Source organism: Motacilla alba, chromosome 24 (assembly GCF_015832195.1).
Source record: "Motacilla alba alba isolate MOTALB_02 chromosome 24, Motacilla_alba_V1.0_pri, whole genome shotgun sequence".
In the NCBI taxonomy this organism is placed as follows: Eukaryota; Metazoa; Chordata; class Aves; order Passeriformes; family Motacillidae; genus Motacilla; species Motacilla alba.
The window spans coordinates 7,130,099-7,147,223 of NC_052039.1; the positions used below are offsets into that span (position 1 = coordinate 7,130,099).

General features: G+C 49.6%; 2 protein-coding genes across 2 annotated transcripts in view; both read left to right on the top strand.

Annotated features, from left to right (window-relative positions):
• The window catches only part of KMT2A (lysine methyltransferase 2A), a 40,664-nt gene extending 24,965 nt beyond the window's left edge, over nt 1–15,699 (top strand). The window contains 15 exon segments of the mRNA XM_038161195.1: nt 53–211; nt 503–620; nt 700–778; nt 1,017–1,177; nt 1,818–2,003; nt 2,601–6,897; nt 7,214–7,294; nt 7,795–7,859; nt 8,245–8,415; nt 8,926–9,000; nt 9,268–9,442; nt 9,823–9,930; nt 10,362–10,445; nt 10,823–10,952; nt 11,291–15,699. Coding sequence (XP_038017123.1) covers nt 53–211; nt 503–620; nt 700–778; nt 1,017–1,177; nt 1,818–2,003; nt 2,601–6,897; nt 7,214–7,294; nt 7,795–7,859; nt 8,245–8,415; nt 8,926–9,000; nt 9,268–9,442; nt 9,823–9,930; nt 10,362–10,445; nt 10,823–10,952; nt 11,291–11,566 — 6,165 coding nt within the window. The 3' untranslated portion in view covers nt 11,567–15,699.
• A 211-nt stretch (nt 15,700–15,910) lies between these two features.
• TTC36 (tetratricopeptide repeat domain 36) lies at nt 15,911–17,020 on the top strand. Its single transcript, XM_038161218.1, has 3 exons — nt 15,911–16,071; nt 16,300–16,488; nt 16,557–17,020. Exons 1-3 carry the CDS (start codon nt 15,963–15,965, stop codon nt 16,823–16,825), a joined length of 567 nt encoding a protein of 188 aa, XP_038017146.1. The 5' UTR covers nt 15,911–15,962; the 3' UTR covers nt 16,826–17,020.
• Nucleotides 17,021–17,125: the final 105 nt, after the last annotated feature.

Consider the following 17,125-nt stretch of genomic DNA (forward strand, 5'->3'; position numbering starts at 1 on the left):
GTCTGGTTTTAGAAGAGACTAAATTTTTGGTTTTTTCTTTTTGCTTTTGCAGAGGTGTGAGTTCTGCCAGAAGTCAGGTGCCACAGTAGGCTGCTGCCTCACTTCCTGTACCAGTAACTATCATTTCATGTGCTCACGAGTCAAGAACTGTGTCTTTCTGGATGATAAGAAAGTTTATTGCCAGAGGCATCGTGACCTGATCAAAGGAGAGGTAAGATTCCTCTTTCACTCTCTGTCCCACTCTCTGAAGGTGGGGTTAGCCTGTAACTATGAGCACTTTTTAGAAGTCTATGCTGAAAGTGTTTCTTGCTAACAAGGACTGGACCACATTGCTCTTAAAAAGAAGTCAGTAATACAAGTGGCCTGGGGGAGTTTGGCTGGTGGTGCTGTGTGGTAGTTCAAAAACCAAAGGACCAAAATGAGGTTCAAGTAGGACAAACTATGTAGCATACATGTGGTGGTTCCTTTAATTAACAAGTAGTTTTGTTGGTTCTTGTTCCAGGTGGTTCCTGAGAATGGGTTTGAAGTTCTTAGGAGAGTTTTTGTGGACTTTGAAGGGATCAGTTTGAGAAGAAAATTTCTTAGTGGCTTGGAGCCAGAGAACATCCACATGATGATTGGTATGATCTAGTCTCTGGATACTTGATCCACCTTTGGTGCTGGAATCTGGTTCACAGAACTGTTCCTCTCTCTGCTCAGGTTCCATGACAATAGACTGCTTAGGAATTCTGAATGACCTCTCAGACTGTGAAGATAAGTTGTTTCCCATCGGCTATCAGTGAGTATAAGCTGTATCAAGACCCGATGTCTTGCAGTATATTTCATGTCAAGCAAGCACTGAGGGAACAAATGGGAAAATTGACTGTAGTACTGTTGAGGAATCTCTGATTAAGGGTGTGCAGTGTTTTCTGCCAGGAGGGCTTTGGCCAATGTAGTTTTGAGAAATGGAAAATTTATAACAGAAATGAGGTTTACTCAGCTGCTGAGTAAATTGGTTTTTTTGAATTGTCTTCCAGGTGCTCCAGGGTGTACTGGAGCACAACAGATGCCAGGAAGCGCTGTGTGTATACCTGCAAGATCATGGAGTGCCGGCCTCCAGTCGTAGAACCTGACATCAACAGCACTGTAGAGCATGATGATAACAGAACAATTGCCCATAGCCCAGTTCCCCTTACAGGTAATCTTTTAAGGACTTCATAGAAGCATATTCCCTGTATGGTTTTGCCATAGTGCATCTCTTAAACCAAATCTCTTAAATTTGGACTAGAATCCAATTCAGGCTTCCATGTTACAGCATCTCAAGACTTGAAGCTCCTGGATATACTGCTTTGAAAACTTGAGCCAAACAAACACTGTTGCAGGGATGGTTTCTAGTCTACAACTCAGAGAATCTTCTAGTGATCCAAAACTTCAGACTGTGTTTGGAGTGTTAGTCTGTGATATGGGTTTTATTCAATACAAGGTTGAAGAGTTATATTGTGGTTCTGTATTTCCAAATGACTTCCTTGTATCCAAGGGTAAAGCTGTGAAAGATTTTTAAACTGTTTCTAGTTGTTGTCATTGTTAACACATGATCTTAAACTCTATAAATATTTAGTGGAATTTCATGTGTAAGATGAGCAATTGCTACAAATATTTGAAAATGTTCTTATGAGAAGAAACCAGACATTATCTGATGTCAGATCTTTGACTTCGTGTTCATTTAACAAATACCCTGATTCTCCAAGTGGAACATGATAGTAATGTATACTTTATCAGATCGTAGCTTTCAGGGCTCAGTGATGGCTTATACTGTTGTTTCTTTTATACAACAACAGAAATTCTACCGAAAGACACCCGAAATACACCTGAAATTGTAAACCCACCATCACCAGATCGTCCCTTGCATTCTCAGAGCTCTAGTTCCTGTTACTATCCGGTGGTCTCCAAGGGTCCCAGGATCAGGGTGCCAAGTTACCCATCTGCACAGAGGTCGCCTGGCTCGCGGCCGTTACCCTCTGCAGGTATTTCTGGTGCTGCTGATTTTGATTGAGCTTTATTGTGGTAATATTTTTGCTTTAGTTCCTGTCTTTCTTGGCTTGTTTCAGAATGAGGTGTTTAGTTTACTGTTTCTAGAGAAAGCACTGAAATGGCCGTAGGTTGAGGAGAGGAAGTTCTAACAATACACAGTAGAGATGGCCTGCAGAGAAATGTACAACGAAAACAAACGTTCCGTCGGGATGAAGAAGAGGCAGGATTTGCACCAAAAACACTGTGATATCAGTTAGGGACTTAATATCTCAGTATTTTTCCAGAGAGAATCAGAAATCTGGTATTGTAATTCAGCAGCTGTTTCTGACTAATGTTTTCTTTCAAACTGATGTTGAAAAATCACCTCTAAAGGTGGGATACCAAACCCTAAGATACAAACTTGCTGAATCTTGGTTGAAGGTGTCAGGTTTTTAACATCTGTCTGAAGTATAAACAGTGTGTGTTGGTGTTGTTTGGCTGAAAAATTTTGCTGGGTTTTAATTTCTTGTGTTTTGTATGAAGGAATTGGATGTGCATTCATTGTGAAGGTTTGAGATCGCCTGACAGTCTTTCTTGCCTTTGTTTCTCAGGAAGTCCTACCCCAGTGACCCATGAAATAGTGACAGTAGGAGATCCTCTGCTGTCCTCGGGACTGAAGAGCATCGGTTCTCGGAGACACAGCACCTCCTCTCTGTCCCAGCAGCAGTCAAAACTCCGGATGATCTCCCCTACACGAGCTGGGAACACTTACTCCAGGCACAGTGTGTCTTCAGTTTCCAGCATGGGGGCCTCTTCGGAGTATGAACCTACTGCCAAAAGTACTGACCGCTTCGTGGGGTCAGTAAGCACAGGTCCTCCAAGTGCTCCAGTTCAGAGTTGCTCTGCCAGTTCAGGCTCCCAGAAAACAGTGGCTACAACTGGAAATAAAACTTACCAGCTGGATGCAGCTCAATCTACAGAAGGGAAACATTCCAGCAGTTCAGATTTAGTAGCCAAAAGTGCACCTTCTAAGGGAGAGAAAATGAAAACCTCTAAGGACCCAGATTATTTGTCTCATACTTTTGTTTCTGGAGGAAGCTCCAAAGCGTCCACTCAGCCAGCCAGTTCATCAGGCACGGAAATGAATAAAATAGGAACCTTTCAAGAGTGTTCAGGATCGTTTTCTTCCAAAGAAGCAATACCCTTTCCACCTTTGCATCAGAGAGGCCCAAGGAAAGACAGAGATCAGCACATGGAACCTTTACAGCCAGAGAAAACCACTGTGGTTGATGAGATGGATGCAAAAACCTTGAAGGCTGCTGGAGTAAACAACAGATCTCCTGCAGCAAGTGAGCAGGTAGTTACTGCCCCCAGAGATAAACGTCATAAAGGCAAAAAGTTAATGAAAGACAGTTTTAAAGAGAAGCATTCCCTGAAATCTCTTACAGAGACAAGTCAAGCAGTAGGCAGTGATGAACTGAAACCAGACTTTGGCAATCAGGGTTTGGCAACTGAACAAATTAGTCAGAGGTTATGTAATAATATTCCTGCTGAAAAAGCTGGTGATAAGTCTCCATCTTCACAAGGGCCATCTAAAGGGACTGCAGTGCAGGCTGAAGCAGCCCCTAAGGAATCACAGGCACCCAGGAAACGCACCGTTAAAGTTACTCTGACTCCTCTCAAAATGGAAAGCGAAAACCAGTCTAAAAATGCACAGCAGGAAAGTGATGCTGAAACTCAGTCTGCAGGGGCAGACCTGGCTGCTTTGGCAGAGCCCTCCTCAGCTTCAGAAAGCCCGGAAGAGAACCCTGTAATTCAGGGAAGTCCAAACGAACCACCAACACAGGAACCTCAGAATAACACATATGAAAATTTGGCCATTCAAGATAACAGCTTGATGCTCCAGGACGGTGCTAAAGCTCAAGAAGAAGGCTCATACAAGCGGAGGTATCCGAGGAGAAGTGCTCGGGCCAGATCCAATATGTTCTTTGGATTGACTCCTCTGTATGGTGTGAGGTCCTACGGAGAGGAAGACATTCCCTTCTACAGTAACTCAACTGGCAAGAAGCGAGGGAAGCGGTCTGCAGAAGGACAAGTGGATGGAGCAGATGACTTGAGCACATCAGATGAAGATGACCTATACTACTACAATTTCACAAGAACGGTGGTTTCCTCAAGCACAGAGGAGAGGCTCGCATCCCACAGTTTATTCAGGGAGGAGGAGCAGTGTGATCTTCCAAAAATCTCACAGCTAGATGGTGTGGATGATGGAACTGAAAGTGATACAAGCGTCACAGCAACAACCAGAAAAGTCAGCCAGGTAACTAAAAGGAGTGGCAAAGAGAATGGGACAGAGAACTTAAAGCTGGATAGAACTGAAGAAGCTGGTGAGAAAGTGCAAGTCACCAAGAGCTCCACCGTCCACAAGACTGACCCCAAGATTGATAACTGCCACCCTGTGAGCAGGGTTAAAGCTCAGGGTCAGGACTCTCTGGAGGCGCAGCTGAGCTCGTTGGAAACAGGCCGCAGGGCTCATGCAAGCACACCTGCTGACAAGAACTTACTGGACACTTTCAACACAGAACTTCTGAAATCCGACTCTGACAACAACAACAGCGATGACTGTGGCAACATTCTCCCTTCCGACATCATGGACTTCGTGCTGAAGAACACACCGTCTATGCAGGCCTTGGGAGAAAGTCCAGAGTCCTCATCATCCGAACTCCTGACGCTTGGAGAAGGCTTAGGACTTGACAGCAACCGTGGCAAGGATATGGGTTTGTTTGAGGTGTTCTCCCAGCAGCTGCCCACCGCCGAACCAGTGGACAGCAGTGTCTCTTCCTCCATATCTGCAGAGGAGCAGTTTGAATTGCCACTGGAGCTTCCTTCTGATCTCTCTGTTCTGACCACTCGCAGCCCTACGGTGCCCAGCCAAAATCACAACAGGCTTGCTGTCATTTCAGAGTCTTCACTTTCCTCCTCGGGAGAGAGATCAATGCTTGCCTTGCCTTCCACAGAGTCTGGGGAGAAGAGAGTGACAGTCACAGAAAAATCTGCCTCAGGAGAAGGCGACACAGCTCTCCTGAGTCCAGGGGTAGACCCAAGCCCCGAAGGACACATGACTCCTGATCACTTCATCCAGGGTCACATAGATGCAGAGCATATAGCCAGCCCAGCCTGCGGCCCTGTTGAGCAAGGTCATGGCAGCAACCAAGATTTAACAAGAAACAGCGGGACTCCGGGCATCCCGGTGCCGGTGTCACCCACTGTTCCCCTCCAGAGCCAGAAGTACGTGCCAAACTCCACTGACAGTCCTGGCCCCTCGCAAATCTCCAACGCTGCGGTGCAGACAACGCCACCCCACCTCAAGCCAGCCGCAGAAAAACTGCTGGTAGTTAATCAAAACATGCAGCCCCTGTACGTCCTCCAAACTCTTCCCAACGGTGTCACCCAAAAGATACAGTTAACACCTTCTGTTAGTTCTGCGCAGAGTGTGATGGAAACCAACACTTCAGTGCTGGGGCCCATGGGGAGTGGGCTCACGCTGACCACAGGATTGAATCCGAGCCTGCCTCCATCTCAGTCATTATTCCCTCCCACGAGCAAGGGTCTACTGCCCATGTCCCATCACCAGCATATACATCCCTTCTCCACGCCTGCTCAGACAGGCTTCCCACCAAACATCAGCAGTCCTTCACCAGGTCTTCTAATCGGGGTGCAGCCACCCCCTGATCCTCAGCTCTTAGTGTCTGAAGCTAGTCAGAGGACAGACCTTGGTACTGCTGCTGCTACACCAGCTGCTGCCCTGGGCAAGAAACGGCCCATATCTCGTTTGCAGTCACGGAAGAACAAGAAGTTGGCTCCTTCTGGAACCCCTTCTGCTATAGCTCCTTCTGATATGGTCTCCAACATGACCTTAATTAATTTTGCTCCTTCCCAGATCTCTAACCACCCCCTGGACTTGGGAACCATTGCGAATTCAACATCCCACAGAACTGTACCCAATATTATCAAAAGGTCAAAGTCTGGGGTCATGTATTTCGAGCAAACATCTTTGCTCCCACAAGGTGGGACCACTACTGCAGTCAGCACATCTCCCAGCATTATTGGTGCAGATGCCAGTCACCTCCAAGCAGGGCCTGTATCAGGCCTAACGTCGAGTTCCTCAGTGCTGAACGTTGTATCCATGCAGGCCACAGCAGCCCCTAGTACTGGTGGGTCAGTTCCTGGTCACGTTTTGGGACAAAGTTCAGTAACGTTAACAAGCCCTGGATTGTTGGGGGACCTTGGTTCGATAAGCAACCTCCTGATCAAAGCTAGTCAGCAAAGCCTTGGTCTTCAGGACCAGCATATGACTTTACCACCAAGTTCTGGAATGTTTTCACAACTGGGAGCATCTCAAACTCCGTCTACAGCAGCCATGACAGCTGCATCAAGCATCTGTGTTCTACCCTCCACACAGACAATGGGCATGACAGTTGCTCCGTCGTCTGCTGACCCAGAGGGCTCCTACCAGCTTCAGCACATGACACAGCTTTTAGCCAACAAAACCGGGGTTGCATCCTCCCAGCTGGACCTTAGCACAGTTCCAGCAACAACGCAGTTGTCAAGCTTTCCACAGCTGGTCGATGTTCCAAACAATAGCGGACTCGAACAAAGCAAGGCTTCCTCATCAGTGATGCATGCCAGCTCAGCGTCTCCAGGAGGCTCCCCATCACCTGGTCAGCAGTCTGCGAGTAGCTCTGTGCTGGGTGCCACGAAAATTAAGCCAAAAGTCAAACGCATCCAGCCGTTATTAGACAAAGGGAATGGAAAGAAGCACAAAACTTCTCACGCATGGGCTGGTTCTTCTGAAGCTCACGTTGCCGAAAAAGGGGCTGTTGCTGTACCCCCGGCCTCGGTTACAGGGTAAGAGGAGAGTTTGGTTTTGCTCACCCCTGAGGTTTTGTAACAGTATGAATCTTGCGCTAGTTTCTCCAGCAAGTTGTGCAAGTCAAGGCAAATTGTGAATTGAAGTCAAGGCAACTTTTGATTCTGATGCTGAGCTGGAAGCCTGATCCAGTTCTCTGTATCTTACAAGCTGTTGTTGCTACTTGTATAATTCTGCAGAACTGCCAAATCCCTGTTGGCAACTCCCCATGGATACATTCCTGCTTTCCAGTCTCATTTGTGGCACACATGGGTTGGCAGATACTTTGAATGTTCCCAAATCTTTTTCTTCCAGGACTCCTGCTGTGAAGGCAGATGCACAGGATGCGGCCAGCGTAGATCAGCCGTTGCAGAAGCCACAGGGGCAGTCTGCAGGGTAAGGGTTGAACAGACCTTTCTAGGTGGTTCTGCTCACTTGAGCTGAAGGACATTTGTTTGGAGAATTCAGGAAGTCTGGCATTCCTAGTTAAAATGCCTGGGGAGCTTTCGGTGGGGAATGTACAGCCACAATTTGATGCAATATGGAATCATTTTGCATTAAGCTGCATGTAGTTCTGGGAAGCTCAGTGCCTGCTGAGGAGATGCTCATTCAGCGGTGTCTGATTGTGTGTTGGCCTGCACCTTAATCCTGAGTGGGGCTGACACAGACAGCGGGTGTGGAATTAGGCTGCTGCCCACAGACTGAGAGAGGCTGTAAACAGAAAAATGGTACTGAGTAGAATCTTTTTGTTTGTTCATTTCCAACTGAATTGATGTCAGAGCATTCGATCTGGAAAAAGATTCTTGTATCTGTCTAGGACTACTGCTCAGGATTGGTGAGGAAATGAGGCAGGTTGTTAGCTGTTTTTCTCCATGTTCTCCTCTTTCCCTCCCAAGGCAACCAGCTGTGGTCCCAGAACCTCAATCAACACAGAACTCAATAAATGAGCAAGAAAATGCAGGTATGTCACTTCTTCAAAAACACCTGGTCTCAGAATTCTCCAGGACTGGCAAAGTGATGTTTGAAGATCTGATTTTTGTGTTTGTCATTCTGCCAGGAAAAGGGTCAGAGCTATTAGCTTGTGTTACCCTTGTGCTATAAGGGGAGGAAAGGTTTGTTTGCTATTTGTAGATCTTGGACAAATAGTTTTGTCTCTGTTTTTAGTTTGTGAGAGTTTCAGCACTTGAGATTTCACACTCTTACTGCAACACTCTAGAGTTTTTTTCTTGGCTGGATTTGCTGGTGAAAAGGCAAGTCAGTAAGTGATTTTCAGTTGTGGATCACCAGGTGTAAAAATCATCGTTCTCTCCAATTCCCACCCTCATGCTGGCTTCTGTCTTCTCTAGGCTCAAAAGCTCTCGAGGAAGAAGAGAGCACTTTCAGCTCCCCTCTTATGTTTTGGCTTCAGCAAGAACAAAAGAGAAAAGAGTGTCTTGGTGAGAAGAAACCAAAAAAAGGTTTGGTTTTTGAGATCTCTAGTGATGATGGTTTTCAGATCTGCGCAGAAAGCATTGAAGGTGAGAACTGCACAGTGTTGGTTTTAGCTGTCCTTACTAGAAGTAAAATTATTATTTCTGAGGACCTCTTATTTGCTTTATTTGTAGATTTTTTAAAAAGAGAAAGAGAAATCTCTTGGTTTACAGCCCTAGAACAATCCTAGTTCCTGATAATGTCTGGATTCTATTACTTTTTTATTTTGCAACATAATGTATTCAGTGACCCATAATATATATCACTGACCCATTTTGTTTTATCAATTGACCAATGAACTGTAGTTTGTCAAGAAACAGGCAGTGTGGGTCACACAGTGGAGTACTGGGTGTCCAGACTTTTCCTCCAGACCAATTGCTGAACACCCTGCCTTATGCCAATGTGAGTTTTCAAGAGGATGAAAGCAATTGGATCCAAGGATCTTAATTTATGGCCTGTGGAAAGTCAGAAACTTCATATTCTCCAATTAGATTATTTAAATATGAGTATCCCAGCACTTGGATACCCTGTCACCATTACCTCTGTGTGTGCTGCAGATGCCTGGAAGTCTCTGACTGACAAGGTGCAAGAGGCCCGTTCGAACGCCCGCCTGAAGCAGCTGTCCTTTGCAGGTAACAGCCTGTGCTGAGCACAGGAGAGCAAACAGATCTTTCTGTGGGGGTCTTAGACTCTTGACAGTTCCAGTTAACCTGCTGCAGGCTTTATGGAGGGTAGTTTCCCAGTGGAAGGGTTAGAAACTCTCACTAGAATGCACTAGCTCATACAGTGCTGCTGTGACAGCTGTGTGGTGTCCCAGCTCTTTGTGACGAGCTGCTGTATCTTCCTGCTCCAAGTCTGCACTGATAATTAGTTTTGTTGTGCTCTATTTCTTGTTCCAGGTGTGAACGGTTTGAGGATGTTGGGGATTATCCATGATACTGTTGTGTTCCTGATAGAGCAACTGTATGGAGCAAAGCACTGCCACAACTACAAGTTCAGATTTCACAAGCCAGAGGAGGCCAATGAACCTCCTTTGAACCCACACGGCTCTGCTCGGGCTGAAGTCCACCTGAGGCAAGTGTGAGCCTTGTCAGTACTGGGGTTAATGGCCCTTGGGCTCCATAACTAATGCTGGGGCAGGCTGGGAGCAGCAGATCTCCGCAGTGCTAAACCTCTCAGATAAATGTTAAAAACTGGCACAACCATTCAGCATCTTGGAATTCTGCACATTTTACTGTGCCCCTTTGTGGCCCTTTGCTTGGTTTAACAAAGCTTTCCTGGTTGGGGCTGTTACTGGAGGTTCTCAGAACCTGCTGTGTCTGCCCTGATGCACAGGGCTTTAGGGGAGGGCAGAGTAGGGGAGGTGTGAGACAGTAAACATGTCAGACTGTTGTGGCAGCCACGTTTATTTTCAGTCAGTAAAACGAACTCCCTTTGGTCTCTTTAAATTGCAGGAAATCTGCATTTGATATGTTTAATTTCTTGGCGTCTAAACACCGACAGCCGCCAGAATACAACCCGAATGACGAGGAAGAAGAAGAGGTGCAGCTGAAATCAGCCCGGTATGCAGCAGGGCTTAAAGGTTCAAAGGGAAAAATAGTGTTGGGGTGTTAAAATGAGCAGATCACACTTAGTTAAGGGTTGTGTGCTTTGAGGGGCATTTAAACATTGAAAACTGCCAAGCACTGCCAGACATAGAGGTGACTTCTGCAATAACAAAAGAAGTGACAGCTGAAGGTGACCACCAGACTGGTCTGCTTTCAAATGCTTCTTTTCCTTGCCAGTGAAAACAATCTGATGAGAATTTGAGGAGGAAAGGGAGGAAATTATCTTTTAGATACATAAATGAAAAGACTGCATTTATTTTGGTTGTGTTATCTGTAGGCTGCAGTGTCACAGTGTATAAATTACTCCATCTTGGAAAGTGCCCCAGATAGTACATGGCACAGAGTCTCGAATACAGTCATCACTTAGCAGTGCCTCTCTGTTCCAGGAGGGCAACCAGTATGGATCTGCCAATGCCCATGCGCTTCCGGCACTTGAAGAAGACCTCCAAGGAGGCAGTTGGTGTCTACAGGTACGGTTTTGCTCTGGTACCATTGCCCATAGGATAGGGGAAGGTGGAAACTGGAAACCTTCTGCAAAGCCAGACTGCAAAATTGAGGGGAAAAGCAGGCTCGAGATTTTTTCCCTCTTCCTTCTCTCTTCCCAAGTTATGTGTTTGAAAAGTAATCCTCAGCACAGACCACTTGCTCCTTGCTGGCTTTTCCTTGGCAATAGCTCAGATGTAGGCAGAGTGACCTGGTGATGTTCTTCTTAGTGTTCCCTTAGAGAAGGGTTAACAGTACAACAGTGGTCCTTGTCACAGCCTGTTTTTTGCAGCCTTTGCAATCTGATGTTCTTGAGCTTTGCTTGTCTTGTTTGAAATAATTTGCTTTTCTTATTGCATTTTAGGTCTCCTATCCATGGCCGGGGTCTGTTCTGCAAAAGGAACATTGATGCAGGTGAGATGGTGATCGAATATTCAGGCAATGTCATTCGCTCCATCCTCACTGACAAACGAGAGAAATACTACGACAGTAAGGTGAGTTTTGGGCTTTTGTAGATGTTCTTAAAGAGTTTGGGAGAGCTAGAAAGTGCCTGTGAAGGTAGGACAGGCTTATATGAAAATTCTGTTGGGAACATCTCAAATTGTGTTTACTGACTTCTTGGGTTATTTTCATTCCAGCTTTAGAGGCACTTCTCTTTCCCTTCTGTGGTCTGGCAGGGTCTCAGATTAGTCTCAGTGAACGTGGGGATGAAATGATTCAGGCAGGAGTGTGTGAGGCCCAGTGGAGAGTGGCTGCAGACACTCCCCCAGAGCTGGGCTGTCGCTGGGGCGGCTGTGCCCTGCACTAACCCTGCTCTGCCCTCCCTGCGCAGGGCATCGGGTGCTACATGTTCCGCATCGACGACTCCGAGGTGGTGGATGCCACCATGCACGGGAACGCAGCCCGCTTCATCAACCACTCCTGCGAGCCCAACTGCTACTCCCGGGTCATCAACATCGATGGCCAGAAGCACATTGTCATCTTTGCCATGCGCAAAATCTACCGAGGGGAAGAGCTCACCTATGACTATAAGTTCCCCATTGAAGACGCCAGCAACAAACTGCCCTGTAACTGCGGTGCCAAGAAGTGCAGGAAGTTTTTAAACTAGAACTTCCGTCGGCTGCAGGTGAGCCCTGCAGGGCCCGGGGTGAACCAAAGCTTCGAGTGAGCCCCTCCCCGGCCGCTCGGACGGGACAGAGAGGCCAGAAGCAGGAGTGAAGATGGACTGGGCTCAGGGACCTGAGACTGGCGGCCGTGTTTGTCCGAGTCCACATCTTCATGTCTCGCATGTGCACACTCACCCTTGTGAGAGACATGGGCGGCTGGAGAAGATCCTCAGCATGGTTATGTTTTTGCTATTCTCATTTTCCCCCGCCCCCATATTTGTTTCTCAGCGTGGGGCTAATGAGTGGGAGAGGAGAGGGGAGGTCCCCCCAGGCCCAGGGCAGCAGTCGTGGGTCGTGTCCCTCTCTGTCTCCTGGCCGGAGCTCTCCTTCCTAGGGCTGAGTCAGTGGTTGGGTGGCACAGTATTTGAGCTTGCCTCCTGGGGAGAAGGTCTGTGCCTCGCCAGCGGCCCCGGGGACTGCATGTCTGCAAAACACTATGTGTGAGTGGGAGTAGGTGTGCGGGGGGCTGGCTTGGCTGCTCGTGAGGAGAGCAGAAAAGAGCAGCCCACAACTAGACACAAGAAGAGTTTGGCTGACATATTGCTCTGAAATCCCTGCCTGAGAGCAGGGGAACTCCTGGCATTCTTTGGCAAAGAGGGCTTGTGCCAACAGTTGGGGCACTGTAAATCTTTGCCAGCAAAGGCTCCCGTTCACCAACACTCCCTCTGTGGCCGTGTGGGAGGGAAGCAGTCCTCTGGGTCCTGTCTCCAGCAGCTGGCTTCCTCCTCTGTCCAGCGAGCTCCTGGCACAGCCAGCCAGCAGTGTCTCGAGGAGCTGCACAGAGGTCTCTGGAGAGAAGGGGAGTGTGAGCCAGCCCAGCCTTGGCTGCACACCGCTGTAGAGCAGGAGCTAGGAAGGACTGGTGTGGAGGCACCACTCTGCTCTGCTGTGCCACAGTGTCCCAGGCCTGTGGCGCGCAGGCAGGAGAGGGCCCTGCAGCCACGTGCCTGTCATGGTCAGTCGCCTGGGTGTAGTCATGTTGTGTTCCCCAGAAGACACAGAAGGACACCAAAACGGAGCCAAAGTTCTCTGCAAAGGCAAGGCCAGTGCCAGCGGGCCTGGCCGCAGCATCCCGGGACGCATAGGAAACACGGGAGGCACTGGCACAGGGGCGAGGAACCCGGCCAGGTTCAGCAGGCTCAGGGACACCACTGTCCTGCTTGGAGCAGTGCGAGTCCTCCTCCCTGTGGGGTCTGCCCTGTGCCTCAGAGCAAAACCAGAGAGAGACAAATGAGAGACCCAAGCCTGACAGTGACAACATTGGATTCTGCTCTGTTCTGTTTACAGTTTAGTATTTAAGGTTTTATAAATGTAAATATATTTTGTATATTTTTCTATGAGAAGCACTTCATAGGGGAAAGCACTTATGACGAGGCTTTTTACAGTGGTATTATCCTAATTTAAGAGAATCTCTTTTTAATGATTTTTTTATTTTCATAGGATGGTTCTAGGAAATACCTGGCTGGACACAGTCTGAGCCTTTCTCCAGTGGGGGGGTTGCTTTAGTTTTGTTTTCTACTCTTGTTCTGCCTTTTTGACTTCAGTAACTGTCTCCGGGAGGGTTGACTGGACCTTAAACTGTATTTGCCCATAAGGATGGGGGCAGGAGGGAGAGCTGCCCAGCGTGGGATGAGTTTCGCTCTGTGGGAGGACAGTGTGTGACTCGGGCAGATAGTTTGATTCTGCCTTGCCCGTGCTGGTATCCTGCAAGGGTTTAAAAAGGAAAAGCAAGGCAGGATGAGACCTGACCCTCAATACCTCTTTGCTGGGAGGCCAGTCTGAGACACACACCTCCTGCCACAGCGTGTCCTTCGAAGGCAGATGGGTTTTTCTGCGCAGAGGGAAAGCAGAAAGCTCCCTCGCTTTTCCGAGCTTTCCTGGTGGTTTGGTTGCAGTTGTTACAGGAGCCACTCTTCCCGGAGCTGATGTATCCGAGGGCTGCTCTGAACTGGCACTGGCAGTTGGTGGGGAAGGGACTGGGAGTGCCTGCTGACTCCCCGGGTCTCTCAGAGGGGCATTCCCCATCCACACCTCTCTGGTCTTGAGACTTCCTCCTCTGCCCTGAGAAGGAGCAGCGGCGCTCGGAGGTTCAGAACCTGCCAATTTCCTTTTGTTATTGCACTGTGTGAGGATAATTTGTTGGTAACTGTTGAAAGCAAAGTCACATTGAGGCTGCATTTGTTACTGAGATGATTTGATGCACTGACAGTTCGGGAACGCACATACTTCGAGGAGCCCAGAGCGTGCCCGCCCGGGGGATCTGGGCCCCGCGGCCCGGAGCACAGCTGCTCTTGGCCCTTTTCCTTCCGTTTGTGACGCGGGGCGGGGGCATAGCCCTCGCCATGGCAAAGCCCCCGAGTTTATCCCAGAGCTCAGCTACGCTTCCTCACCCCGCGCTCCCCGAGTTCCTGGCTGCAGGAGGAGGCTCTGCTGGGAAGCACTGCCCAGAGCCACCCCACTGGGGAGAGGGGGAAGGAGGGTCGAGGGGAGCGCCGTGCCTCAGGAGCCCCCAGGCTCCAAGTGCCAGGCAGTCTCCTCCCCCGGGAGCAGCCTTGCTGCTATTCCCGCTGCGGCTGCCCGGGCGGGAGCCACCGTGGCCACTGGAGCTGTCTGTACCCCGGGAGCTGCCGTGGCCACTGGAGCTGTCTGTACCCCGGGAGCTGCCGTGGCCACTGGAGCTGTCTGTACCCCGGGAGCCGTGGCCACTGGAGCTGTCTGTACCCCGGGAGCCGTGGCCACTGGAGCTGTCTGTACCCCGGGAGCTGCCGTGGCCACTGGAGCTGTCTGTACCCCGGGAGCCGTGGCCACTGGAGCTGTCTGTACCCCGGGAGCCGTGGCCAGCCCGGGCTCGTGGGGCGAGGGGCAGCGGGGCTGGGGCAGTGGGGCAGCTGAGCCTGCCTGCCCTCAGCCCGGGCTGGCCAGCAGCAGCCAGCTCCCCGTGTATGAATGTATATTTTATAAGGACTGACGCAGATCATGGTATCTGAAAATACTAAAAAAGGAACCTTAGGGCGTTCTTGGGTTTTTTTTGTACAAACCGACATGTTTTTTTTAAAGGAGAAGCGGGTCATTGCAAAGGGCTGGGTATCTTTTTTTTTCTGGTTTTCTTTCATTTCAAAGCAATACCAAGTTCTTCAGCAGGACGGTCTGTGCAGAATCATGCCATTCACCCATACACTGGTCCACTCTCAACACTTGCAAATTTTTTTATAACTATAAATACAATATATATAGGAACTAATATAGTAATGCACCGTGTAATGAAGCCTAGTTCAGTATCGGTTCATGGCTTTTAATTCTCTTTAACACTATAGATAAGGATTGTGTTACAGTTGCTCACAGCTCCAGGAAAGCCTTGCTGCTCATTCCCCACTGGCAGCCAGGGCCAGAAGCTGGGAGCGGGTGGTTTGGCCTTTCCTGGCCCTTCTTGTTACAGTCAGTACTTGTACAACTTGGTTTCTTCCTTTCCTTCCTCTCGTTTTGGTTATGAATGTTGGGGTACCACCTACATATAGGGAAAAATGTGCTCTGTGCTTTCCTGGTATCTTTTTAACAAGGTACAGTAGCTTCGTCTATCGGCCGAGAACTATACTTGTGGTGTTTCTTTTATTGAACTTACAGTCTCTTTAGTAACTACAGATAGGTGAATAATTGTTTCAAAAAACAAAAAAAAAGGAAAAAAAAAAAAAGCTCTGCAAAGGCAAGGTTATGTTCTAGAAATACATTTCTTGACAACTTATCATGTATAACAAAACTTTTTTTTTCTTGTGTTCTTCCAATCTACTGGTTGTTTGTTTTTTTGGTTTTTTTGGCTTTGGTTTTTTGGTTTTTTTTTAAAAAAAGAGGAAACGTGTCTAAAGTACATCAGTGTTAACTCCCTGCCACAGGGAAGAAGGAAATACTTTAATAGTTTAAAAAAATGCTGAAAGCTCTGCAAAAGACTGAATGTAAAAATAAAAAGTGTACATAGTTGTAAAAAAAAAAAAAAGGAGTTTTTAAACATGTTTATTTTCTATGCACTTTTTTTTATTTAAGTGATAGTTTAATTAATAAACATGTCAAGTTTATTGCTGCAGAGGGCTCTCTCCATTTCTTCTTGAGAACTGAGAAGCTTCTCCAGGACACTCACAAGGCCTGGGAGCCCCGGGCAGCACCAGGGGCTGCAGAGGGGGTTCAGGGAGGAGCCCTGCGGGTCAGCTCGGGCGCTGCTGGGGGCGCTGCCAGGCGGTGGGGCCGCACGCCCAGGCTGCCATAGGCCGGGGCAGGGTGAACATTAACTGGGCTGTGGCAGCCTGCTTGTCCCTGCAGCCTCGTCCCAGGCCTCGGTGACACAGCAGCATGGCCACAGCCAACGACAGGGCCGTCCTGCAGACCATCTTTAACCCCAGCACCCCTTTTGGGGATATCCCAGGCTTGGATGAGGAGGAGGAGGATGTCCAGGACGAAGGTGAGGGACGCTGCATCAGGTTCTCTCTGGAATTGCCAGCAGGGTCCCCATAGGGCAAGCAGGGGGGCAGGGAAGGAGGCTCTGCAGGCGGGGAGCAGTGCCTGCGTGAGGATGGGATCAGACCCTGCCCCGCGGACAGGGAGTGCAGGGCGGCGGTGGCACCGGGCCCCGTGGCTCGTCCCGGTGCCTCCCCTTCCCAGTCACGCTCTCCCGTTTGCGCCACAACAGTGGAAGCTTTTCCGTTGGAGCTGCTGGATCAAGTCCGGGAGCTGGAGCTGCAGGGGGTTTCTGCGGCTGAGTCGGGAGACATAAGCACGGCCCTGGAGCGGTTCAGCGAGGCCATTCGCCTGCTGCCCGAGCGCGCCTCGGGCTACAATAACCGCGCCCAAGCGCTCCGCCTGCGCGGAGACGTGGCAGGTGAGCCGCGCCGGTGCGGGTGGTCCCCTGCAGCCCCAGCCCCTACCAATGCCTCCCCTCGCTGCCAGGTGCGCTGCGGGACCTGGACGCTGCCATCCGGCTGAGCCGCGGCCGCGGCCGCGCCGCCTGCCAGAGCTTCGTGCAGCGCGGCCTCATCCACCGGCTGCAGGCGCGGGACGAGGACGCGCGGCGGGACCTGGAGCGCGCAGCGCGCTTGGGCAGCGCCTTCGCCCGGCAGCAGCTGGTGCTCCTCAACCCCTACTCTGCGCTCTGCAACCAGATGCTCTGCGAGATGCTCGGCCGGCTGCGCAACCCCGATGGAGCCGGAAGCGACTGAGAAGGGAGGAGATGGGCCGGGCAGCGAGCGGGCCGGGCAGAGCCGTGCTCCTGAGCTGCCCGGGCAGACATGTCCTGGGGCCAGAAAAGGTCCACCTCAGGTGCCAGAGCTCCTGTTCTGGTACTGGAGAGTACCAAAGCACATTGCTGTTTGTCTCGCTCTGCTCCACCCCAAATAAAGCTCCCTCTGTTCCCAGCGCTGGGCTGTTTGTGACATTGCGGCGTTGCGGTGTGATTCCCAAGCGCGCACAGCCCCGCTGAGATGGGCGGCGCGGTGGGGGCAAGTCTGGGCCCTCTTCCT